Below are 25,150 nucleotides of genomic sequence, written 5' to 3'. Positions count from 1 at the left end.
TGAAAGCAGTGTGAGAGAAATAGTTCCTGGATGGGTATATGAATAGGAAGGGTTTGGAGGGATATGGGCCAAGTGCTGGCAGGTTGGACTAGATTGGGTTGGGATACCTAGTCGGCATGGATGAGTTGGACTGAAAGGTCTGTTTCCGTGCTGTGCATCTCAATGACTCTATGAATCTGTAAGTGCTAAAGGGCATTTGTTTGCATTTGGAAAGTTTTACAAGCAGACAGAATAAACACTGAAGAGCTATAGGCTACTTCCAGTAAGAAGCATCAGGAATTGATTTTTTTTTTCCTTAGGGAAAATACTCATGACATGAAAAGCTATGATATTAGTGAAGACAAATGTAGGCCCCTTAAAATCTGAAACAGAATTGATAAAAAAGATGGTAGTGAAAAGCAACTGAGGAGAATTCTAGGAGGAACTGGCTTGCTCACCACAACTGAGAAGGGGGATCATGGAAGGTCCATGCACAACCAAAAGAGGGCAGTAGTGAGAAATGATGGAGGATTCTGGGAACAGCTTATGTGCCTACCTGCAGTATATAAAAGGGGGGCAAGCTTGAGTGGGTATGGATATTATAGAGAGGGGCTGTGAGGTCAAAGTGTGTGCTTTGATGAGCGTCAGGCTTTGCTGAAGAGGACAAGCAGCATTAAGGTACAACAAGGTTGAGATACTTCCTTTCTTTTAATCCAACTGTTACTAGAGGGCTAGTAATGGCAGTTAGGTGAGTGGTTGTCTCGTCCTGTGAAGTGTGGGAGATCATAGAGAAGTGATACCTATGTCTACAGGAAGCATGTCTACCTGCAGCTTCTCTCAGATCACATGGGTTGGTTGCAGGGGAGCAGCAAGTGAACTTAAGGTTTGGAAACAGGCCCTTCGGCCCAACAAGTCTACACCGACCCTCCGAAGAGCAACCCATCCAGACCCATTCCCCTACATTTACCCCTTTACGTAACACTACGGGCAATTTAACATGGCCAATTCACCTAACCTGCACATCTTTGGACTGTGAGAGGAAACCAGAGCACCTGGAGGAAACCCATGCAGGCACAGGGAGAATGTGTAAACTCCGCACAGACAGTTGTTCAGGGTGGGAATTGAACCCAGGTCCCTGGCGCTATGAGGCAGCAGTGCTAACCACTGTGCCACCATGCCACCCCTCACTGAGGAACATACCGGAGAGAGAGAGCTTTCAAGATAGGAGTCTCAGGAACGTGCTCAAACTAAAGGTTCGGCCATATAGATGGGTGACCACCAGGAGGGGCAGGCTGCAGGGGGTCCCCTGTGGCAACTCTCCTCTCAAACAGGTATTCTGGTTTGGATGAGTTTAGAGGGGATGACCTCTGAGGGGAAAGCCGCAGCGTGATTGTCTCCATTGTACACAGGGAGGGTCGAAGTGTAGGTCAGCAGTAATGATAGGGGACTCTATAGTCAGGAGCATAGACAGGCATTTCTGTGGCTGTGAGAGAGACTCCAGGATTGGAGAAGATTTTTCGGGACAGATTTATTCACATTTGGAAAAGAGTGGACACATTAGGGATTGTCAGCATAGCTTTGTGCAGGGGAAGTCTTGTCTCACAAATCTGAGATTTTTAAGGAAGTGACAAAGGTGGTTGATGAATTTTTAAAAAAAAATCACAACACCATGTTACAGTCCAACTAGTTTATTTGGAAGAACTACCCCTTCATCAGGTGGTTGTGGAGTATAAGATCGGAAGAAACAGAATTTATAGCAAAAGTTTACAATGTGATGTAACTGAAATTATATATTGAAAAAGACCTGGATTGTTTGTTAAGTCTCTCATCTTTTAGGATGACCATGTTGGTTTCAATTCTTACATATGTAGATCCCAGAACTTTTTTTTTTAAGAAGTTACATTCTCAAATGAACTTCAACAATAGGTGCCATGTCAACTCAGATTTTTGAGCAAGAATGTAATTCTGCAAGAACAAATTCACCCCACAAATTTGTATGTGTGTGCATGTGGGTGGGTGTGACTGTCAGAGAGACGGTGTGTGTGTGTGTGTGTGTGTGTGTGCTACACAATCTCTCACACGAGCACAGGCGCGCACACATTCCTGCAGACCGTGTCTCATATGCTCACACATATGCACCCCCCAGATTCACACCTCACATGCACCCTTTCACAGACTTATACACCTTTACACTCCCACACAAACACATATTCTCTCACACACTCACACCCCTGCCCCCTTCCCCTCACACACCCACCCACATGCGCACATACACAAGTTTGTGGGGTGACTTTGTACTTGCAGAATTACATTTTATTTTGCTCAAAAACTGCATGAATCCATGTAAGATTCTGTAAATCCCTTTTTTAGAAATAGAATCAGTCTGAAAATCGGGGCACAGACAGCCTCACACAGGGCACCTCCCACCTTCAATGCATTACCTGGGCTGACATGGCATCTATTGTTAAAGTTCACTTGAGAATGTAACTTTAAAAAAAAAGTTCTGGGATTTACATATGAAAGAACTGAAATCAACATGCCATTCTAAACGATGAGAGACGTAACAATCAATCCAGGTTTTTTTCCAATATATCATTTCAGTTGTATCACACCATAAACCTTTCCTATAAATTCTGTGTCTTATGATCTTGTACTCCAGAACCACCTAATGAAGGAGCAGTGCTCTGAAAGCTAATGCTTCCAAATAAACCTGTTGGACTATAACATGGTGTTGTGTGATTTTTAACTTTGTACAGCCCAGTCCAACACCGGCAACTCCACATCACAATTGATGAGGGTAGGGCAGTGGTTGCATTTGACAAGGTCCGTCTTGGTAGGCTGGTCCAGAAGATTAAGTCGCATGGGATCCATTGGATACAGAATGGTCTTGCTTGCAGAAAACAGAGCGCACAGTTGTGGTGCATCTGCTTTTCTGACCAGAAGTCTGTGACCAGTCGTGTTATGCAAGGGTCAGTGATCGGACCTCTACTGTTTACAATACATGTAAGTAATGAGGATGAAAACTCAGGGGGTCTGATTAGTAAGTTTGTGGATGACATGAAAATTGATGGAGTTGTGGAACAGTGAGGGCAGACACAGCAGGATAGAGAGGAGTTGGAAAATTTAGGTGGAAAAAGGCAGGTTGACAAGTGTGAGGTGATGCATTTTGGGAGGTCAAATGCAAGAGGAAAGTACACAGTAAATGATAGGATCCTTCGGAGCACTGAGATACAGAGGGATCGTGGGTTGGAAGTCTACAACTCCCTGAAAGCGACAATACAAGGAGATAAGGTGGTAAAGAAAGCATACAGCATGCTTGTCTTTATCAGTCACCTAGCCTGCAAAACTCTACACACTAAGACAATTTAGCATGGCCAATCCTCCTAACCTGCACATCTTCAGACTGTGGGAGGAAACCGGAGTACCCGGAGGAAACCCAGTCGGTCACCCAAGGCTAGAATCAAACTTTGGGTCCATCGTCCTGTGAGGCAACAATAGCACTGAGCCACCACGCTGCCCCCATTTTGAAAAATGTAACCTCACCCTTTTAACAAAGTAAGGAGAAAACAAAAATAAAATAGAGAAGGGTCACAGTGCACAATGTCAAGGTAGATGCTAGAGCATTTCAGACTGGAATGAGGAATATCTTCACTCAGAGCAGTGAACCTGCAGAATTCTCTGTCACAGAAGGCTGTAGAGACCAAGTTGCTGAATAAACTTAACAAGTAAATAGGTAGACTTTTAGACACTAAAGATATCTAGGGGTATGGGGAGAGTGGAATATGGCATTGAGGTAGTGGATCAGCTATCATGTAGGATACTCAATCGGCCAAATGGTGATTTTTTTGGTTTTGTCACGGGATGTCAGCATTGCTAACTAGACCAGCATTTATTACCCATCCCTAATCATCCAGGAGACAGATGCATCAACCACATTTCTAGAACAACTGGTAAACCAGCTGAGTGAGTATGGCAGATTTCCTTCCTTAAATGACATTAGTGAACCACAAGGATTATTAATATAATCTGCAATGGTTACATGGTCACCATTGGGCTAGCTTTTACTTCCAGACTGACTTCTTATTGAAGTCAACTTTCATGGTGGGATTCAAAGCCATGCCTTTAGAACAATAGCCTGGAGTTTTGGATAACTAGTCCAGCAACATTAACCCTACACCACTGCTTCCCTGCACAGTCCTATTTTCTCAGTTTCAACAGCCCCAGGACCACGCTTCTACAATGCCACTCAACCCCTCCAATCCAAAAAGGGAACAACCAAAACCACTCAATCTTAATCCTAAAAGTTGCTTAAATTTTAAATTAACAGCCTTGTTTCACCAATGCAAAGTTCAGCCACCTGGGGACAACACTCTTATTGAGATTAGAGTGTTGCTGGAAAAGCACAGCAGGTCAGGCAGCATCTAGGGAGCAGGAAAATCAACGTTTTGGGCAGGAGCTCTTCATCAGGAATCCAATTCCATCCAATTCTTTTAATCTTTTCAAACATAAAACAGAATCCAAACTTTTGCCAATTCATCACTTAGGGAGACTGAAGAAGTGCTTGTCACCAACTATGCCTTGGCATATGATGTCCACATAGAATTAGGGTGTGTTTACAGCTCAGGAAGGGACCACATCCTGCACTTGTATCAACTGTTAAACCAGTTACCCAACCTGCTGTCACTTTCCAGTATTCAGTCTGTAACAGAGGGTTACGGCACTCAAGGTGCATGGCCAGACACCCTACAGGCGAGTTGAGGGTTTCTTCCTCCAAAACCCTTTCACAGGCAGTGAGTACCAGACACCAACCACCCTCTTTGGTGGTGGGAGCCATTGCTCATCTCACCCTAATCTTTCTAGATATTTGTATCATCGATAGTCACAGGTGAGGTGCCGGAAGACTGGAGGCTGGCAAACGTGGTGCCACTGTTTAAGAAGAGCGGTAAAGACAAGCCAGGGAACTAAAGACCAGTGACCTGACCTCAGTGGTGGGCAAGTTGTTGGAGGGAATCCTGAGGGACAGGATGTACATGTATTTGGAAAGACAAGGACTGATTAGGGATAGTCAGCACGGCTTTGTGCGTGGGAAATCATGTCTCATAAACTTGACTGAGTTTTTTGAAGAAGTAACAAAGAAGATTGATGAGGGCAGAGCAGTAGATGTGATCTATATGGACTTCAGTAAGGCGTTCGACAAGGTTCCCCATGGGAGACTGGTTAGCAAGGTTAGATCTCACGGAATAAAGAGAGAACTAGCCATTTGGATACAGAACTGGCTCAAAGGTAGAAGACAGAGGGTGGTGGTGGAGGAGGGTTGTTTTTCAGACTGGAGGCCTGTGACCAGTGGAGTGCCACAAGGATCGGTGCTGGGTCCTCTACTTTTTGTTATTTACATAATTGATTTGAACGCGAGCATGAGAGGTACAGTTAGTAAGTTTGCAGATGACATCAAAATTGGAGGTGTAGTGGACAGCAAAGAGGGTTACCTCAGATTACAACAGGATCTGGATCAGAAGGGCCAATGGGCTGAGAAGTGGCAGATGGAGTTTAATTCAGATAAATACGAGGTGCTGCATTTTGGGAAAGCAAATCTTAGCAGGACTCATACACTTAATGGTAAGGTCCTAGGGAGTGTTGCTGAACAAAGAGACCTTGGCGTGCAGGTTCATAGCTCCTTGAAAACGGAGTCGCAGGTAGATAGGATAGTGAAGAAGGCGTTTCATATGCTTTCCTTTATTGGTCAGAGTATTGAGTACAGGAGTTGGGAGGTCATGTTGCAGCTGTACAGGACATTGGTTAGGCCATTGTTGGAATATTGCGTACAATTCTGGTCTCGTTCCTATCGGAAAGATGTTGTGAAACTTGAAAGGATTCAGAAAATATTTATGAGGACGTTGCCAGGATTGGAGGATATGAGCGAGAGGAAGAAGCTGAACAGGCTGGAGCTGTTTTCCCTGGAGCATTGGAGGCTGAGGGGGTGACCTTATAGAGGTTTACAAAATGATGGGGGGCATTAATAGGATAAATAGACAAAGTCTTTTCCCTGGGATCGGGGAGTCCAGAACTAGAGGGCATAGGTTTAGGGTGAGAGGGGAAAGATATAAAAGAGATCTAAGGGGCAACTTTTTCACGCAGACTGTGGTACGGGTATGGAATGAGCTGCCAGAGGATGTGCTGGAGGCTGGTACAATTGCAACATTTAAGAGGCATTTGGATGGGTATATGAATAGGAAGGGTTTGGAGGGATATGGGCTGGGTGCTGGTAGGCGGGACTAGATTGGGTTGGGATACCTGGTCGGCATGGACGGGTTGGACCGAAGGGTCTGTTTCCATGCTGTACATCTCTATGACTCTAAATCTACATCCCTGAGTTGATCTCTTAAGCTAATTAAAATGCCTCCAGATGGTGAATTTGAATTAAAAAATCTGGAACTAAGCATCAAACGACGACCATGAATCCATTATCAATTGTTGGAAATACCTATCTGGTTCACTAATGTTCTTTAGGGAAGGAAACTACCAACTTTACCTGAGTGATCCCAGACCCACAGCAACGTGGTTGACTCTTAACAGCTCTCTGGATAATTAGGGATGGGTAATAAATGCTGCTTAGGAGAAAGTGAGGACTGCAGATGCTGGAGGTCAGAGTTGAGTGTGGTGCTGGAAAAGCACAGCAGGTCAGGTAGCATCCGAGGAGCAGGAGAATCGACATTTTGGGCAAAGGCCCTTCGTCAGGAAGGGCTTTTGCCGGAAACTCCCAATTCTCCTGCTCCAATAAATGCTGCTTAGCCAGTGATGACCTCATCCCATGAATGAACAAATGAAAAAAAAACTTACTCCAGTCCAACTCTGATTGGTCTCCCTCAAAGGCACCAATGTGTCTTGGGCTTTCAGTGATGGCTGACTGTATGGAGCCCTCCAGTCACAGACCCTATTCTACCACCACAGGCACAGTGTTAAACTCGGTTTTGTTTCTGAGTCTGGATAAGTGTGCTGTTCAGCTGTGGTGGAGCAGGGGATGTTGAACGTGACATGACCTGCACTGAGCAGCATTTGGATTGTTTTTCACTCCTACATCCCAAACCTACCCTTCTCATCTAACCTTTTGCAGCCAAGCCTGTTAGAGGAGCAGTTGCCCATTGTCTGATTTGGAGTGATTAGCATGGCTGTTTCACAGTGGCAGGGATCCGGGTTCGATTTCAGCCTCAGGTGACTGAGTGGAGTTTGCACGTTCTCCCCGTGTCTGTGTGGGTTTCCTCCCACAGTCCAAAGATGTGCTGGTTAGGTGAACTTGCCATGATAAGTTGCCCATAGTGTCCAGGGATGTATAGGTTAGGTGTATTAGTCAGGAGTTAATATAGGATAGGGACTAAGTCTGACTGGGTTACCCTTCAAAGGGTCGGTGTGGATTTAGCCCGAAGAGCCTATTTTCACACTGTAGGGATTCTAATCAGAGCTCAGATCTCTGCACCAGCACTACAGCAGAGAGTGCCAATGCCACAATTAGATAATGGCTGAAATCAAAGAAAAATAAAACGTTCATTGAAACCAAACAGGACAATAAGATGTAGGAGGAGAAGTAGGCTATTTGGCCCATCGAGTCTACTCTGCCATTCAATGAAATCATGGCTGATCTGATAACTCTCAACTCCACTTTCCTGCTTGTCCCCACAGCCCTTGATTCCCTTACTGATTAAAAGTCTGTTTCTCTCTCTCTCTCTCTTGAATACTTGTAACAACCCAGCATCGGCAGCCCCTTGCAGTGAATAATTCCACAAATTTACTACCCTCAGAAGACATTCCTCCTCATCTGCTTTCAACGGGCGACTCCTACACTGAGATGATACCTTCTGGTGCTGGATAGAGGTTTTAAGATGGTGAAGGAGTTTCGTGTGGTAGACAGAGATGTTGCCACATGCAGGCTTCTGCACACCTAGGCATCACAAATGCAAGGCAGTAGCTAATAAATTCAGCAGAGAATACAGGGGAAACATCTTTACCCAGAGAGCACTGAGAATCTGGAAATCTCTCCCAAAAGTAGTAGTTGACATAAATAATACTTTTTTTAAGAAAAGAAAATGCTGTTCTTAGTAATCAAAACAAAGCTTTAACACAGTTGCTGAATATTAAACATTGTTTTCCCCACAGTGTTTTAAAAACAAAACCTGCCTTTCAATTGTCCTTTAATATGCAGAATGTAATGATAAAGTAATAAAACTTCAAGCTGAAGATCATTGAGCTAAATACGTGAAGATTATCTAAAAACAACACATCCTGGAAATTTTAAATGCCAATACATGGAATTTCTCCAAGGTAACAGTGATAGAGATCTAAATATCGAAGGTGGCCTGAGAAAGTGGTGGTGGCAGACTTAATCAATAATATAATCTGGGTACTGTATTAGTGTGTTTCTAAATGGGAAATTATAATGAAAAGTATCGTTGGGGTACAGGGAAAAAGCCACAAAGTGGGAGACAAAGCGAATGGGACTTGCAGACTGCCAGTACTGACACGATAAACTGAACAGCCTCCTGCTGTGCTCTAACCATTCTGTGTTTCTCTATACATTTTTTGGGGAAAGTGTATAGAAGTATGTTAGAGAAAGGAATGGAAGGATAGTCTGAGGTGTACACCACTAAAAAAGAGGCTTTAGCCCATTGAGTCTCGCAGGTCAAAAAGCAAATCATCTAACTATTCTAATCCCATTTTTCACACTTGGCCCAAAACCTTGTATACCTCGGCTTCACAAATGTATTTGTTAATAGGATGGGATGAGGTTGGCAGGGGGAGAACGAGTGAAATGGAGTATGGAACAAATACTAGGTTAACTGAGGTGAGGTACATTGTCTGTTCCTGTGCTATAAAATGCCACACAAGTAAATTTCTGCAAATTAAAAATAACCTGCAAACACAGTCATCGTGAATGTGATGATCAGAAACGGAGTGATGCACCTGGTGGGACCCTGTACGTACCACAGCCGGAGAGGAAAATCAAGTCACCAGAGAAGAGGCAAGCAGGAATGCTGGGAAGGTTCCCCTCCAAGACGTAGATCACATGACCCACTGTATGACCAGGGGTTAAGAAGGCATGAAATCGCAAGTTTCCCACTTTGATCGTCTCTTTATCTAGAATGGGACTGAAGAGCAGGAGGGGAAATTAAAACAAAGTCAAACATTAATCTCAAGCTGCAGGATAACACCATCTCCCCAAACACTTAGGTTGCTGGCTACAATTTGATGCTTCAATTACTTTTCTTTGGCAATACTCGGGGGAAGAGGGGGTATACTTGGTATTCAACTGCATGCTGTAATTGCTGTGTTTCATGGAGACAATGTAGAGAGATCTTTACTCCGTATCTAACCACTTGCTGCCTCTGTCCTGGAGTGTTTGATGGGAACAGTGTAAAGTGACCTTTACTGTGTCTAACCCTGTGCTGGCCCTGTTTTGGGAATGTTTCGGAGATTGTTGCACACTCCAGCACTCATCATTCACAACACTGAACAAACAAACACTCTATTGAAAGAAACTGGAAAGAGATTTTACCCGCCAAATTCAAAACTAATGGAACAGTCTAGACAGAAGGCGAGTTGTTTCCCCAGGTCAGTCTGTTCATGAATGACTAACACATTTCTGCACGGCTGTCTGTATAGCATTCTTCACAGAAATCCCCCCAAAACCTGTGGGGCCACAAAAGGGCACCCTGAATAAACAACTCCACTACTCTGAATGATAACTTAATTGGGCTCTTAATTTAAGAGGAATGTTGGACCGACTGCTGGGACACAGGGAATATTTCTGTTCACAAAGACCATTCAACTCTTCCTCAGGGATTATAAAAAAAAGTTGTCATTCAGCATGGCGGATGAGTGAGAGCAGGCAGAAAGCTGCACAAAAGGGAGAGGGTCAGTCAGACACTGCAGGTGGCAATATAGAGCAAGGAAAGTCTGTGTGAGGGAAAGAAACTGAAAAGGGGGAGAGAAAATGGGTGATGAATGAGAGAGTGAGTGAGAATGAGAGAGAAAAAAGAGAGATGGAGGGAGAGGGGCCAAGGATGAGCAAAAGGAAAGACAGCAAGTGAGAATAAGGTAGAGAGTTGAGAGGGCGAGTGAGAGTGCTTGGGGATGCTCACTGTGCACGGGGTGGGGGTCAGCAGGACAGAGGTGCGAGAGAGAGCAAGAGAGCGAGATATACGAACATATGAAATTGGAATAGAAATTGGCACTTGTCAGAACATCATAACATGGAATCCAGGGGGAGCTGGCAAACGGATACACAATTGACTTGACGGTAGGAAGCAGAGGGTAATAGAGGAAGGATGTTTGTCGGACTGGAGGCCTGTGACTAGTGGAGTGTCTCAGGGGTTGGTGCTGGGTCCATTACTGTTTGTCATCTATATCAATGATTTGGATGAGAATGTAAAAGGCATGATTAGGAAGTTTGCTGATGACACTAAAATAGACTGTATTGTGGACAGTGAGGAAGGTTATCAGAAATTGCAGCAGGACCTTGATCAGCTGGGGAAGTGGGCTGAGAAATGGCAAATGGAGTTTAATATAGATAAGTATGAGGTCTTACATTTTGGAAAGTTCAATCAAGGCAGTAGTTTCATGGTGAATGGTAGGGCCTTAAGGAGTGTAGTGAAATAGAGGGACCTTGGAGTTCAGGTGCACAGTTCTCTGAAAGTGGAGACACAGGTAGATGGGGCAGTGAAGGAGGCTTTTGGCACACTGGCCTTCATCAGTCAGGGCAGTGAGTATAGAAATTGGGAAGTTATTGTTGCAGTTGTACAGAATGTTGGGGAGGCCACATTTAGGAGTATTGTGTTCAGTTTCAGTCACCTTGCTACAGGAAGGATGTTATTAAACTGGAAAGAGTGTGGAAGAAGTTTACAAGGATGTTGCCAGGACTCAAGGATCTGAGTTATAGGGAGAGGTTGGAGAAGCTGGGACTTTTTCTTTAGAGCATAGGGAGACTGAGGGGGATCTTATAGAACTGTATAAGATCATGAGAAGCATGGACACAGTGAATACACTCAGTCTTTTTCCCAGGTTAGGGAATGGAGGACTAGAGGGCATCAGGTTAAGGTTAAAGGGGAAAGAATAAAAGGGAACCTGAGAGCAACTTTCTTTTAACGCAGAGGGTGGTAAACATATGGAATGAGCTGCCAGCGGAAGTGGTTGAGGCAGGTACATTAGTAACATTTAAAAGGCATTTGGACAAATACATGGATATGAAAGGTTTAGAAGGATATGGGCCAAGTGCAGGGAAATGGGGTTAGCCTGGATGGATATTTTGGTCAGCACGGACCAGTTTCGGTCAAAGGGCCTGTCTCTGTGCTGTAGGACTCTGAACAATAGTATCAGACATTTCCTGATTTTCCAAAATTGCTGCCTGGGTGCAGTTGGTTTATGCTCCTCCCACATACATCTTAACACAATGCTGCCAACAGCTTACGATCATCCTCCCCCACGGGGCGGACTGTTGAGGATTCTGACAGCACTAGAATGCACAAGAAATGTCTCCATATCTGTTCTTTTGTCAATGATCTAAATCGGTGTCCTGTGGTTAACGACGCTCCCTGTCACTGTTGGAAGTGAGCCCATGGTAGAAGTTAATTCTGCAAGGAGCACGGTGATAAAAATGTCCATCTCTGAACAATACAGAGGGTAACTTGATCACTTTCCTGGGGAATTTCAAGAATTTAGTCTGTTTTGTTCAAGAAGAGAGACCACATTTCATGATATAAATGCTTTTGTTGACAAAAAGCTCAAACAAGAAGTGGAAGTGAGCCAAAGCCATCGAAATACTGGTTTACAGTACATCATTCTGCAGGTAGAAACAGCGATACCATTAGTAAACAGAAGGGAAGTTGTTCTTGCCGAACTGCTGTTAGGAATGCAAGAAGCACAATGGGTAAATCATGTCCATAATCTTCAACCATTTGTTGAAAACATAGTTAATGTAATAAAACAGACAGACTTTTGACGAACCTAGGGGCTCTGGAGACTTACAAAAGATGCATCAGAACTCATCATTCTCACTGACATACTAAGATATTGGAGTTGGAAGGAATGATTAAATATCAGAGGACACTTAACAGTCATCAATTCACTCAGTGAGGAAGGATATGAAATGGCATTAGCGTTATATTAAGAGCTGCACAGCAGGAACGCCAATCTATCTGCACCCAGTCAAACAGGGAAAATCAGGAAAAGTCTAATGCTACTGTATGAGCTCAGTTGATATTAATACTGAACAAGTCACTCCCAGAGTCAAAGATAAATCATGTGTTTTATTTCTGCAGTTTGGTTGCAGTAATGGAACATAATCCAGAAGGGACTGAAATGCATTTTAAACAAAAAAAAACACACACACTTATCACACGACAAAAAAAAAATCTATAAAATATTAAACAAAGTGGAAGCTCTTATCCAGGAAAAACTTGCAAAGAATTAGAGAGAAAAACTATGCTCCTGATAACAGTTGTGTATTGCGAGGCCACATTACCACAACAGCTGAACAGCTTTTGCTGTGTGATGTCTAGAGTCTATCTTGTATCCCTAGAAACATAATTTATTTCTTTAATTCACTATCAAAATAGCTCTTAACTTGTTAGACACGTGTATTGTCTTAAGTGATTAAAAGTTTGTTCGTTGTTGTGGTTCTGTTCACCGAGCTGGGAATTTGTGTTGCAGACATTTTGTCCCCTGTCTAGGTGACATCCTCAGTGCTTGGGAGCCTCCTGTGAAGCGCTTCTGTGATAGAACATAGAACATAGAACAATACAGCACAGAACAGGCCCTTCGGCCCACGATGTTGTGCCGAACTTCTATCCTAGATTAAGCACCCATCCATGTACCTATCCAAATGCCGCTTAAAGGTCACCAATGATTCTGACCCTGCCTCTCCCACGGGCAGCGTATTCCATGCCCCCACCACTCTCTGGGTAAAGAACCCACCCCTGACATCTCCCCTATACCTTCCACCCTTCACCTTAAATTTATGTCCCCTTGTAACACTCTGTTGTACCCAGGGAAAAAGTTTCTGACTGTCTACTCTATCTATTCCTCTGATCATCTTATAAACCTCTATCAAGTCACCCCTCATCCTTCGCCGTTCCAATGAGAAAAGGCCGAGAACTCTCAACCTATCCTCGTACGACCTATTCTCCATTCCAGGCAACATCCTGGTAAATCTTCTCTGCACCCTCTCCAAAGCTTCCACATCTTTCCTAAAGTGAGGCGACCAGAACTGCGCACAGTACTCCAACTATGGCCTAACCAAAGTCCTGTACAGCTGCAATATCACTTCACGACTCTTGAATTCAATCCCTCTGCTAATGAACGATAATACACCATAGGCCTTCTTACAAACTCTATCCACCTGAGTGGCAACTTTCAAAGATCTATGTACATATACCCCAAGATCCCTCTGTTCCTCCACCTGACTAAGAACCCTACCATTAACCCTGTATTCCGCATTCTTATTTGTTCTTCCAAAATTGACAACCTCACACTTGGCAGGGTTGAACTCCATCTGCCACTCCTCAGCCCAGCTCTGCATCATATCTAAGTCCCTTTGCAAACGACAAATGCCCTCCTCACTGTCCACAACTCCACCTATCTTTGTATCATCTGCAAATTTACTGACCCACCCTTCGACTCCCTCATCTAAGTCATTAATAAAAATTACAAACAGCAGAGGACTCAGAACTGATCCCTGCAGAACTCCACATGTAACTGGGCTCCAGGCTGAATATTTACCATCTACCACCACTCTCTGACTTCGACCGGTTAGCCAGTTTTCTATCCAATTGGCCAAATTTCCCTCTATCCCATGCCTCCTGACTTTCCGCATAAGCCTACCATGGGGAACCTTATCAAATGCCTTACTAAAATCCATGTACACTACATCCACTGCTCTACCCTCATCCACATGCTTGGTCACCTCCTCGAAGAATTCAATAAGACTTGTAAGGCAAGACCTACCCTTCACAAATCCGTGCTGGCTGTCCCTAATCAAGCAGTGTCTTTCCAGATACTCATAAATCCTATCCCTCAGTACCCTTTCCATTACTTTGCCTACCACAGAAGTAAGACTAACTGGCCTGTAATTCCCGGGGTTATCCCTATTCCCTTTTTTGAACAGGGGCACAACATTCGCTACTCTCCAGTCCCCTGGTACCACCCCCCGTTGACAGTGAAAACGAGAAGATCATTGCCAACGGTACTGCAATTTCCTCTCTTGCTTCCCACATAATCCTAGGATATATCCCGTCAGGCCCGGGGGACTTGTCTATCCTCAAGTTGTTCAAAATGTCCAACACATCTTCCTTCCTAACAAGGATCTCTTCTAGCTTACCAGTCCGTTTCACACTCTCCTCTTCAACAATACGGTCCCTCTCGTTCGTAAATACTGAAGAGAAGTACTTGTTCAAGACCTCTCCTATCTCTTCCGACTCAATACACAATCTCCCACTACTGTCCTTGATCGGACCTACCCTCGTTCTCGTGCTCTTTCAGAATAAGCACATTCAGAATAAGATTCGATCAATATGCACATGGACCTGGATCCAATATACCAGCCACTGCAAAGGACAGCTGGAACTGACAACCGGAAGCGGCAGATTCAAACCACTACAAATACCGGAGGAAAGATCACAGAAGCGCTTCACAGGAGGCTCCCAAGCACTGAGGATGTCACCTAGACAGGGGATGAAACGTCTGCAACACAAATTCCCAGCTCGGCGAACAGAACCACAATAAGTGATTAAAGTTTAATACAATCAGATATTATTCATTAGCAGTCTTGCCTAATGGCATACCTTGGTCAAAATGGAGGCTAGTTTTAAGGAGTTAATTCAAGGGTTTTTATTAGCAAAATGAACAAATTAAGTGATCTAAACTCCCTTTTAAAATGGAGAGAGTAAAGAGATGGTATTTATTTACTCCACTGAAACCTTTTATGATTTGGAACAGCTCTCTTAAATCTCGCCTGATTAACCTCTCTGCTGCAAGGAAAACAAATCCAGATGCTCTAGCCTCCTATGTAACTATAATTCCTTGTATCTCTGGAAAATTGGATAAATTTTGTCTACACCCTTACTTCAAATACAGTGCTCAAAACTGGGCACAACACAACATCCCCAAGCCTAATCAGATTTTTCAAGAAATCCTTTGGGAACTGGTGCGGATTTGGAACAGGCCACAGCTGCAAGGAAACACCCACAATACTGACACTGGCTCTGACCAGGGTGTAGGTGGTCGCACAGATGATTAAACCAAGATTGACGTACAGAAATAGAGTTGGAGGATCTTTGCTGGATCTCACCCACCCCAGCACAAATTAATCTTAGCTCTATTTGCAGAAAAAGCAGGGGGGGGGGGGGGGGGGGGGGGGGGTGGTGCAGTCACTGAATCGTAGAGAATGAGAATGGAGGCTGTTTGACTGGCAGCCAAGGAGCAAGGTGGTACACGGTGAAGCCTTACCTGTTATTGTGTGGTCAGAAATGGGGAAATGCTGGAGGGTGTGGTAACTTAGTAAATACTAATCTGACTGGGCAGAGTCAATATGAATTTTTGATAGGGAAAGAGTGTTTGATGAAATTGTCAAGACCATTTGAAGATGTTATTTGTAACACAGGTAAAGGAAAGTGGTGCATTCGGATTTTCAGAAGGCTACTGTTAAGATTCCATTGAACAGTGGAACAGTAGTAAACAGAATGAGATTGCATGGGGTTGCCACAGCTTACTGTGGATTGAGAACTGATTAACAGGAGAAAACAGTGGGAATAAACAGTGATCATTCTCAGGATGGAAGGCAGTTACTAACGGAGTACATGTTTTAAGATTTAATGTCTGGGCCACAGCCATTCACAATCTTGATGTGAGGACAAAATGTAACATTTCCAAGATACAAAACGAGAGTTAAGTTGGAGGAGGATGAAAGGAAACTTCACAGGGATTTAGACCCGTTAAGCAACTGGATAACATCGTAGCAGACAGAATATAGTGCAAATACAAAACTGTCCGTTTTGATAGAAAAAGCAAGGCTGAATATTTCTGATATGGACAGGGGCTAGGAAGTACATGTTGTGTAAGGGAACTAGAATGTGAGACACTAAACTTCAGCAGGCAGTTGCAGTCAGCAATTGGACAAGTGGGATATTGGAGACAAAAAGAGAAATTGCTGGGAAAAGCGCAGCAAGCTGCCAGACCTGCTGAGCTTTTCCAGAAACTTCTGTTTTTGTTTCTGATTTACAGCATCAGCAGCTCTTTCAGTTTTTAAACAGTATATTGGCCCCAACCACTAGGGCATATGAGTATGTTTGTGCAAATAGCTTTCTGCAGTTGTATAGAGCTTTTGTGAGAACTAATCTGGATGAATTGGGTAAAACCTTGGGTACCCTTATCCAAGGACATACTTGCCATAGATTGAATGTAACGGAGTTTCACCAGACTAATCTGTGGAACAGAATATTAATACTAAAACGAGAAATTGAAGGAACTAGGTCTGTATTCTCTAGGAGTTTCAAAGAAGAGATGACTGACTTGATGCCTACCACGGTGGTTCAGTGGTTAGCACTACTGCCTCACAGCGCCAGGCACCCAGGTTTGATTCCAGCCTCATGTGATTGTCTGTGTGGAGTTTGCACATTCTCCCCGTGTCTGTGTGGGTTTCCTCCGGGTGCTCCGGTTTCCTCCCACAGTCCAAAGATGTGCAGGTTAGGTGAATTGGCCACGCTAAATTGCCCACAGTGTGCAGGGATGTGTAGGTTAGGTGTATTAGTCAGGAAAAATGTAGAGTAATAGAGTAGGGGAATGGTCCGGGTGGGTTACTCTTTGGAGGATCGGAGTGGACTTGTTGGGCCAAATGGCCTGTTTCCACACTGTAAGGATTCTATGATTCATCAAGAATTCTAATAAGGCGAGACAGCGTAGATGAGAACTGGATGTCTCCCCTGACTGGTGAATCTTGAACGATGGAACAGCCTCAGGATGGGGGGGTAGACTATTTAAGGTTGAGATGAGGAGGAATCTCTTCACTCGGAGGGTGGTGAATCTTTGGAATTCTCTACTTCAGAAGGCTGTGAAAGCTCAATTATTGAGCAGGTTAAAGATGGAATTTTAGTGACTGATCAAAGAAAGAATGTGGAAATAGAATGGGAAAAGCAATAGATTTTTCAGTCTAAAATTAGTTATTTAATCAAGTAACTGGTGTGGAAAAGATCAGTGACAGAAACCAGAGTGGCATGTTCAATAAATCATGTGGGACAGTCAGTTTTTAACAATCAAGAGAATGAAACACCCAATTTAGAACAATACTGGGAGCACAATACATGGGAGTCTTGGGCAACACAAATAAGTTGATGATAAAACACATTTTTTGGACAACTCCCTCCCCCACTGGTGTTCTGAATGCCACATTGCAAGTTAATTGCTCAATTGTATACAATGCACTTAGTTTGGAAGGGGTGGGAGGGACAATGTGAAAAGGGCAAAAGTTGAATTTGCCTTCTCCACACATTAGAATTTAATGTTTAGTTTCAACAGGACACTCCCTTGTGTCCCTTCCCAGCCCCAGGGCAAGCAGTTTAGAGAAAACAGACCATTTATAAAGAGGAATTCAAATACGTGAGCCAGAATATCGACTAGTCAAGATCAAATGCATTGTCCAAACTGGCAAATATTGAAAACACAGATTAAGTCAGATCCTGTGAGAGAAAAGGCAGATTTAGGGCAGGAATTATATCAGCAATAGTTCCCCTTGACTGGAAAGGTCATGGATTCAAGAACACAGAATCTCAAAACAGTTATGGCACAGAAAGCAGTCATTCTGCCCATCGTGTGTGCACCAGACTCCTGAGATTTGAGCGTTTAAGCCTTTAGCACAAATGTAGCATAACTAACTCTCCATCAGAGGTACGGTGTCCTCATATCAAGTCAAGCCAGGCTCACACCAAAGTTTGGAGGAAGACAGTGGCACACTGGTAATGTCTGGACTAGCAATCTGGAGTCAGGCCATTACTCTGGGAGTATGGGGCCAAATCCCACCATGGCAACTGGTGGAATTTAGATTCAACTCAAATCAGGAACATAAAGCTAGTCTTGGTGACGACGACCATCTGACTCATTTAATGCCCTTTTAGGGGAAGGAAATCTGCCATCCTCACTTGGTCTGGCCTACACATGACTCCAGATGCACAGCAACGTGATTTACACTTAACAACACACTGATGTGGCCAACTGAGCCACTCAGTTCAGGGGCAATTAGGGATAGGCAATAAATGCTCCTTGCCAGCAGCATGCAAATCCCATGGAACAATAAAAAAAAACTAATCAATGCCAACATACCTGCAGTGAGGGTGCTGCATGCTCAACAGTGCTTTGACATGAGTCTTAAACCACAGGCCTGAGTACCTTCTGCACTAGAGGAATGAGGAGCTTTCCCCTCTGTTCTGCGATAATATTTATTCTTCAACGGGCATCTTCTTCAGGGTAACTAGGGAAGGGCAATGCCCACATCCTGTTGTAGAACCCATGCAGCATGGAAGCAGGTGATTCGGCCCATCCAAACAGCATCCCACCCAGGGTCAGGAGGGTAGTGAACCTGTGGTATTCCTTACCACAGCTATCTGTGGAATGTCAACTGATGAAAATATTCAGGGAAGATCTAAATATTTCCATTTTAAAGGCATCAAGAGGAGAAAGCAGGACTAGAGTGTTGTGATAGAGGCATGATCATATTGAAAGGCGGAGCACACTTGAAGGGTCGAATGGCCTACTCCTGCTCCTAGTTTCTACATTTGCACAGCTTCCTTAACGTAATAAATGGTTTCCAGACATGTCACAGAAAGATTACGAAGCAAAAGTACACAGTGAGCCATATAAGCTGATACTATGGGCAAAATGATTAAAGCTTTGAAGCAAGGTTCTGCAGAAGGTCTGAAAGGAGGGATTTCTGCAGGTGCTGAGGGTACAGGTAACTGCAGGTACGATTGTTCATGTGGGAGCGACTGAAATCAGGGCTGCTCAAAAGGCTAGAAATGGAGGAACAGAGATGTCAGGAAGAGGGAGGTCGTAACAGAAACATCGAACAGAGCATAGAACATTACAGTGCAGTACAGGCCCTTCTGCCCTCAATGTTGCACTAACCTGTGAAACCAATCTGAAGCCCTACACACTATTCCATTATCATCCATATGTTTATCCAATTACCATTTAAATGCCCAAACGATGGTGAGTCTACTACTGATGCAGGTGTGATGCTACAGAGAGATTTGAAGACAATTAATATTTTAAAACTTAAAACGTTGCTGTAAAGGTAGCCAGTGCAGCTTTGAGAGCACAGGGGATGAGGAGTGAATTGGCTTAGTGCACTTTAGGATACTGGGAGCAGAGTTTTGGAATGATATCAATGTCAAAGTGTGGAAGAAGAAAGGTCAACCTGGACAGACAGATTGCAAGTATCCCATTATACTGCTGGCCTACAGCTTGGAGATGACTGGTTAGATGTCAGGGAGGTGACAGCTGACATAACAAGTCACCAGCTTCTGTCTTGCACTGGCCAGAGACCTGACAGGTTACTGTCCTGCTCAGTGCTGACATCTGGGGATTTGATTAGAGTGCTTATGTTAAAGGCTAGGAGAGATATCTGGTCTGAGATGGTCATTAATTAGCATTTCCATGCCATGCCCGTCAACCGCCATTTGCCAATCCAAGTTGAAAAGGGTGGTGCTGGAAAAGCACGGCAGGTCAGGCAGCATCCGAGGTGCAGGGGAGTTGACGTTTCGGACATATGCCCTTCATCAGTAATCATTCCTGATGAAGGGCTTATGCCCAAAGTGTCGACTTTCCTGCTCCTCGGATGCTTCTTAACCTGCTGTGCTTCTCCAGCACCACCCTTTTCAACTCTGATCTCCAGCATCTGCAGTCCTCACTTTCTCCAATTTGCCAATCTAGGCCTAGGTGGTGCTCAGTTCCTGCTGAGGGCTGTCACAATTATTTCATTATCAGAGGACGTGCAGATGGAGCTGAGCTTTCTCGCATTGTCATCCACTCCTGACCTTTCAATGGTGTCACTGATGAAGTGCTTAGGTAAAGAACATTTTCCAAGTGTATTTATTCTTGGCTTTTAACAACTGTGACCAAGGTGTATGGCACACTGTCCATTGGTAATTTTAGGCAGCAAACCCAAATACCAATCATCTGTTCAGGATAACACTAAAGTTCAGTCAAATGAGGGGAAAAATGGAGATCTGATGTAACCATGACCTAATCATAAGACACAAGAGTAGAAATTAGGACATTCGGCCCATCAAGTCTGCTCCACCACTCAATTATGGCTGATAAATGTTTCAATCCCACTCTCCCACCTTCTCCCCATAACCTTTGATCCCTTTAACAATCAATAATCCATCTATCTATCTCAGTCTTAAATATACTCAATGACCTGGCCCCCACAGCCGTATGTGACAATGAATTCCACAGATTCCCCACTCTCTGGCTGAAGAGGTTTCTCCTGATCTCTGTTCTAAAGGGTCTTCCCTTTACTCTAATGCTGTGCCCTTGGGTTCTAGTCTCTCCTACCAATGGAGTAATCTTCCCAAAGTAGACTCTATCCAGGCCTTTCCGTATTCTGTAAGTTTCCATTAGATCCCCCTTCATCCTTCTAAACTCCATTGAGTATAGACCCAGAGTCCTCAATGTTAAGCCTTTCATTCCTGGGACCATTCTCAAGAACCACCTCTGGACCCACTCCAGGGCCAGTACATTCTTGCTCAGATATGGGACCCAAAATCGCGAATGTAATATTGCAGGAATATTGCTGTAATATCAGCAGTATTCCAGCTTCTCACTCTCAAACCGAGAGGTGGAAAAGGATCAGCGGCAGCCTTGTGTCCCTAGAAACATAGGACATGGGGGCTATTTGGCCTTTCAAACCTGATCCACCAGGGAGAGGTGATGGCTGAGTGGGATTATCGCTGTACTGTTAATCCCGCGACCCAGGTATGGGTCTGGGGACCCAGGTTTGAACCCTGCCACAGCAGATGGTGGAATTGGAATTCAATAAAATATCTGGAATTAAGAATCTAATAGTGACCACGAATCCATGGTCGATTATTGGAAAAAACCCATCTGGTTCACTAATGTCCTTTAGGGAAGGAAACTGCCATCTTTACCTGGTCTGGCCTACATGTGACTCCAGACCCACAGCAATGTGGCTGACTCTTAACCATCCTCTGGGTAATAAATGATGCCTGGCCAGCAACACCTTCATCCCGTGAATGAAAAAAAACATTCAATGTGACCATGGCTAATCTGATTAGCCATCTGAGATGGCTGTCTCAGTGATGGGACAACGTTTCCTTCCCTCACAGGAGGCTGATGGTCTTTGGAACTCTCAGCAGTAGAAGCAGAATCTTTGGAGTTCTTGAGACAGATGTGGAGAGTTTATTGATAAGCAAGGGGTTGGGGGTGGGTGGGGGCTAAAGTTATTGGGACTGTGGCGTAATCAGACCAGCTATGAATTTACAGAATGGCATAGCCAGCTCTAGGGACCAAGTGGCCAATGTCCAGCTCCTAATTTATACGTTAGTATAAGTCTGGAGTTAACGAAAGACAAAGGGATAGACATGGCAGTTAAGTGACAGTGTGCCGGAACATCTCAACTTGTGACCCCCCACCCCACCCAATAGGCCTGTAAATTCTCTCGTCAGGCATTACTGAGTGATGGCACAAAAGACAAAATAATTGAGACTTGTCAATGGATAGTAAGTAGTGCTTAATCAGCAGCTTAGGACTGAACTCAATCACTCTGGCTCCACACATATAAAACGTGCTTCTTTTATGCTCCATAAATGTTACCCATCTCCCTTTCTGGTCCCCAAATACACATGGACACAACTTACTTTGTGAGTCCAGGAATGTTATCTCTGGATGTACCATACACCCTACAAGATTTGTAGATTTTCTTCAGTACCTTGTTCCCACCACTGTGATCCCTACACAAAACAAAAAGAAAAAAAGAGGCAACAAGGTAGATCAAATATAGTCCAGATATTGGTAATTGTATTAAATGAATAAAGGGTAACAATGGGTATACAGGATTGGACCACGGCGGTCAGAATTTCCCTGATGGACTATATGACCTAACATCTATGTCTTTGAGGGAGTCAAACAAGCAAACAGAAGTAAGTAATCTGAAACAAGTTTGACAGCTCCCCCATTCACTATGTTACACCTCACCGGTGTCACATGCTGCAAATGGAGTCCCATTTTCCTGCAGTCAGGTTAGAGACCATGGACCACACCTCAGTGATCCCAAACTAATCCTGGAAAAGTGTCATAACCCCAGGATCAGTGTTTGTTGGGGAGGGGTTGTGGTTGGGAGGAGGAAGCATCACGTCAGGGATAGGTAAAAGAGAGAGATGTCGGGGAGGAAAGAGAAGAGACAGCACTAGTCATTAGCGTGATTGGGGTAGGGGAAGAGCACGGGGTAAGGAGAGAGGCAAGAGAGGATCAGGGCATAAGAATAGTGAGAAAGCCTTGAGGGAAACAAGGGAATGGGAGGCAACTACACACTGGTGGCTTTTCCCAACTACCACTTCACTGTCATTACTGGGCCTTAAGAGAAACTTCTCATCAGACGCGCCATTTGAATTGGGGGCAGGAATAAAAATCTGCATGTGCATGTCACAAGGGCCATGAAACTGTTTCCAGGATTGTCCCACTGTCAAAGCTAATGACCCCTGGGGTCTCCTTCAAATACCACTATCAGATCCCTGAGTTTATTAGTAACAGTGCGTCATTAGCCCCAGCAGAAAAAGACAGTCCACTGTTGTGCAAATCCAAGCCTCCTCCGTTTAGCCCCCATCTGGATCAGATGATTTGATTCCAACAAGGCCAATGATCACAGCTGTGAGGCCTCTACAGTCCAACAAACCAGAAATACACTCAGCCCAGGCTTACAGATTAAGGGATAATGTATAGTGATTACCAGGCAGCAGCTGAACAGACGTCATTGTTCCTGAATAAGTTAGAGAAACACAAACCACGGGAAATAAGGCTGACAATAAAAATGAAAGCAGCCTGTCTACTCACCAGTGCTTGTGTGTTGTGAGAATTGCTTCCAGAGTCGCACCCTCCTGTTCAAGATGTGTCTAAAAAGCCAAAATAAAACAGGTGGAAACAACAGTGTATTGTTTGTTTGTTGTGGGCTCAATGGAATTTCTAGAAACTTGTCCAATTCTCCTACTCAATATCAGCACCAAGTTTAATAAAGTTTCCTTTGTAGTATCACAGGATAGGGACAGCACAAGATTAGAAACAGAAACAGGTCAGGCAGCATCACCGGGGAAGCAGAGTTAATGGTGAGTCTAATAGGATTCGCTCTCAAAATTCCAGCATCACAGTGCTTTGTTCTTACCCAAGTACAGGAAGTTCCTAGAGACAAGCAAAGCTCCATCTACACTGTTCCCACAAACACTCCCAGGTCATGCTGTACAAAACACTGCTGCAGCCACACTCTGAGTATTGCATACGGCTCTGGTCGCAGCTTTACAGGAAGGATGTGGAAGCATTGAAATGGGCACAGAGGAGATTCACCAGGATGTTGCCTGGTATGGAGGGAAGGTCTTATGAGGAAAGGCTGAGGGATTTGAGGCTGTTTTCATTAGAGAGAAGGTTAATAGGTGACTTAATAGAAAACGATCAGAGGATTAGACAGGGTGGACAGTGAGATACTTTTTCCTCCGATGGTGATGGCTAGCACAAGGGGACCTAGCTTTAAATTGATGGGTGATAGATATAGGACAGATGTCAGAGGTAATTTCTTTACTCAGAGTAGTAAGGACATGGAATGCCCTGCCTGCAACAGTAGTAGACTCACCAACTTTAAGGGCATTTAAATGGTCATTGGATAGGCATATGGATGATAATGGAAAAGTGTAGGTTAGATGGGCTTCAGATTGGTTCCACAGGTCAGTGCGCCGTAATGTTCTATGCTGAAAAATGTGTTGCTGGAAAAGCGCAGCAGGTCAGGCAGCATCCAAGTAACAGGAGAATCGATGTTTTGGGCATAAGCCCTTCTTCTGGAAATTTCCTGAAGAAGGGCTTATGCCCGAAACGTCGATTCTCCTGCTCCTTGGATGCTGCCTGACCTGCTGCGCTTTTCCAGCAACACATTTTTCAGCTCTGATCTCCAGCATCTGCAGTCCTCACTTTCTCCCTGTAATGTTCTATGGTCTAGGTCAGGTAAACACCATCAGGACAGGGACAACACAGGGTCAGATACAGAATAAAGCTCCTTCTACACTGTGGACCATCTACTTCAATCTCAACTTCAGAAATCAGCAGACAATGGAGGAGCTTTCCATTGCTTTGGCCTGGATTCAAATCAAGCCCTGATGATTAAAAGGTGAAGTGGCTAATCTCATGCAACCTGATATCCACACATATTATTCCGTGTATAGTGAGGAGGCAGGCAACAAACTCCAAAGGGCTCAAGAGAGAGGTCATTCCAGTTCCTGTTAGCACACAGCTCCCAGTATCAAAGCCTGGTTAAATATTGGCACATTTCAACCTTGTGGGAGATTTGCTCGTGTGATTTGGGAGGGTTTAAACTAATTTGGCAGGGGGATGGGAATCAGAGCGACATGTCTGAGAGGGGGTCAGTTGCAGACATGACAGTGACAGGATATACTGAATCTAAAAGGAAGGTTTCTCTCACAATGAAACAAGGGGATCGGTTAAAGCGTGTATGCTTTAATGCAAGGTGTGTCTGAAATAAGAGTGACTAACTTACAGCATGGACCAGTATTTGGGGCTACGATGTTGTGGCCATAACAGAGACTTGGGTTTCAATGGGGCAGGAATGTTTGCTTGATGTTCCAGGGTTTAGAACATTTAAAAAGAACAGGGAGGGTGGAAAAAGAGGAGGGGGTGTAGCATTGCTAATCAGAGAGTGCATCACAGCTACAGAAACGAAGGCTGTTGAGGAAGGTTTGTCTATGGTGTCAGTCTGGATGGAAATTAGGAACAGCAAGGGAACAGCCACCGCATTGGAGGTTTTCTACAGACCCCCTAATAGCAGTAGAGAGATTGAAGATCTCACAGGCAGGCAGATTCTGGAAAAATACAAAAGTAGCAGGGTTGTTGTTATGGGTGATTT

The 25,150-nt window shown here is 44.2% G+C and overlaps 1 protein-coding gene across 1 annotated transcript in view; it reads right to left on the bottom strand.

Moving 5' to 3' along the window:
* Positions 1–25,150, bottom strand: part of pnkd (PNKD metallo-beta-lactamase domain containing) — a 60,751-nt gene that overhangs the window by 13,203 nt on the left and 22,398 nt on the right. Inside the window, exons 4-6 of the mRNA XM_072579988.1 lie at positions 23,083–23,141; positions 21,891–21,983; positions 8,953–9,116 (exon numbers count right to left, since the gene is read on the bottom strand). Coding sequence (XP_072436089.1) covers positions 8,953–9,116; positions 21,891–21,983; positions 23,083–23,141 — 316 coding nt within the window. The remainder of the gene's footprint in view (positions 1–8,952; positions 9,117–21,890; positions 21,984–23,082; positions 23,142–25,150) is intronic.

This window comes from Chiloscyllium punctatum, chromosome 10 (genome assembly GCF_047496795.1).
Source record: "Chiloscyllium punctatum isolate Juve2018m chromosome 10, sChiPun1.3, whole genome shotgun sequence".
Taxonomy (NCBI): domain Eukaryota; kingdom Metazoa; phylum Chordata; class Chondrichthyes; order Orectolobiformes; family Hemiscylliidae; genus Chiloscyllium; species Chiloscyllium punctatum.
Note: the sequence above shows the minus strand (reverse complement) of the source record. Positions and strands in the feature narration are given on the sequence as shown.